Genomic DNA, 2,037 nt, shown 5'->3' with positions numbered 1-2,037 from the left:
AAAATATCTGTATGACATTATATTCTGCAGTTCTTCCCTGTTGTACCGAATATCTATACTTTTCAAATTATCATATAGAAGTTAGACATTCAAATATTGTGACAAAATAAATTTTGTAGGGTGCCACAAGTTTGTTAAAATTTCCAAAGGGTGCCGCGACTAAAAAAAGGTTGGGAAACACTGGTCTACACCATAGATACATATATACATATCTATGGTCTACACTGGATGCGGCGCGGCACGACATGACAAATCCCCGACAGAAAACTGCTGCTGCTGCGTTCCATTCATGACGTATTGACACTAATTTCAAATGATTTTCAACGGTCGCTTTCGCGTCCAGTGTACTAGACAGACTTTAGCTGTCGCGTCCGTTGTAGACATGGTGTTACTCACCTATCGAGAAGAAACAAAGCAACCTCGGCGTCCGATCGCAGGCCTTCCGCTCCTTGAGTTCTCTCCAGCGCTGGAAAGCTGATCCGATATGTACACGGGTCCTACTTCTTGCCTTAAGCCTTCTTTTGTTCCACAGACGTTTTCCTCTTTTGTTTTTTATCCGCCATCTCTATCTTTCTGTCGCTCGGCTCGGACTGAACGCTCTCTCCTCCACATCCTGAGTAGACACGCCCCTTACTGCTAATTGGATACAAGTTTGTTTTGCTATTCGGCCCGAATCGGTTTTCTAAAGCGTTTTTGAAAAATCACTTACCCCACCTTTAATTCCCCCTTTCACAAATTAAGGCCTTCAAAAAATCTTCAATTAATTTAATCAAGTCGTTGCATACACGTTGCATTAAATGTTGCATGCAATGCAAAAATGAACATCTTCCTAGGTGTTTTTTTCCCCCATGTATTCCAATACAAATGTCTAAACATCATTAAATCAAGATAAAGTTACTTGAGGTGCAAAATGAAGATAGTCAAAGTCTTGTTTTGAGATATTGAAGTGAGTTTATGCTTAAAACAGGAACACATATTTGTCAAAGGGGTGTGAAAACTTGTTTCCCCTTTGAATTAAATTAATTTTACTGAGCCTGTTGGCAGATACTTGTTCTTTTTTTTAATATTAACTCATTTCACGTTGATCAGTTTAAAAGAAAACGAGACTGTAAGTACATTTGCTTCTCAAGTAAATGTTTGGATTTAAGACTCTTTAGATGTTTGAACTGAAAAATACTGAGCGAAGAAAAGCACTTTTTGCATTTTTCGATCAGAATGTACAGTAAAGTTTTTTGTAAAATGAATGAAAAGTAACGTAGTAGATATTTTTTGAAGTTGTATTTTCTCATTTACAACTCAATTTGTGATCCGTAGACGTTTACATTTAGTGAACTTACTGTAGTGACATATTGTGTTCCCTTCAATTTATTCCTTACATTTTCTTTACATGCGCTTAATAAAAATGTACCTTCAGGAAAACCTGCAGATACCTAGTTTTGCAGAACCCCTAAGACATTGTCGATGTCTTTTCAATTTTGCTCGGTGCACAAAAAGAATGCAAAAAGTTGTTGAGCTGAAGAATAGTAAGCTATTTATTTTTGGCAAGTGAATCTGTAAGTGTCTGGGCTTGTTTCTGATGCGTCTTTTGTTTTTCCAGCTTGTAGGTAAAAACCAAATACAGCCAAAATGTCGAGCAAATGTCGCACCAAGGGAAAGATCACCAAGAAACGCCCTCAGCGGGCAACCTCCAATGTCTTCGCTATGTTCGATCAGTCGCAGATTCAGGAGTTTAAGGAAGCGTTCAACATGATCGACCAGAACCGCGACGGCTTCATTGATAAGGAGGATCTTCATGACATGCTTGCTTCTCTTGGTAAGATTTTACTGGCATTGAGGACCACGGCTTACAATTCTTGCTTTTGTTTTGCATTTCATTGTTTTCAATTTAATTGCACTTTCTCCTGAGTACATAATGCAGACGGGAGAGGAACTGGTCACATTTGGAAGAGTGCAATGCCACTTTTGCAATAGCCAAAAATACATTGTATGGGTCAAAATTATCGATTTTTCTTTTATGCCAAAAATCATTAGGATATA

At 38.1% G+C, this 2,037-nt stretch overlaps 1 protein-coding gene across 1 annotated transcript in view; it reads left to right on the top strand.

The window, feature by feature from the left end:
• The window catches only part of LOC107691828 (myosin regulatory light chain 2, smooth muscle minor isoform-like), a 6,442-nt gene that overhangs the window by 2,704 nt on the left and 1,701 nt on the right, over positions 1–2,037 (top strand). Inside the window, exon 2 of the mRNA XM_016490637.1 lies at positions 1,598–1,813. Within this exon, the coding sequence (XP_016346123.1) occupies positions 1,627–1,813 (187 nt within the window). The 5' untranslated portion in view covers positions 1,598–1,626. The remainder of the gene's footprint in view (positions 1–1,597; positions 1,814–2,037) is intronic.

The sequence above is a fragment of the Sinocyclocheilus anshuiensis genome, unplaced genomic scaffold (genome assembly GCF_001515605.1).
Source record: "Sinocyclocheilus anshuiensis isolate Anshui unplaced genomic scaffold, SAMN03320099.WGS_v1.1 scaffold206, whole genome shotgun sequence".
In the NCBI taxonomy this organism is placed as follows: Eukaryota; Metazoa; Chordata; class Actinopteri; order Cypriniformes; family Cyprinidae; genus Sinocyclocheilus; species Sinocyclocheilus anshuiensis.
Note: the sequence above shows the minus strand (reverse complement) of the source record. Positions and strands in the feature narration are given on the sequence as shown.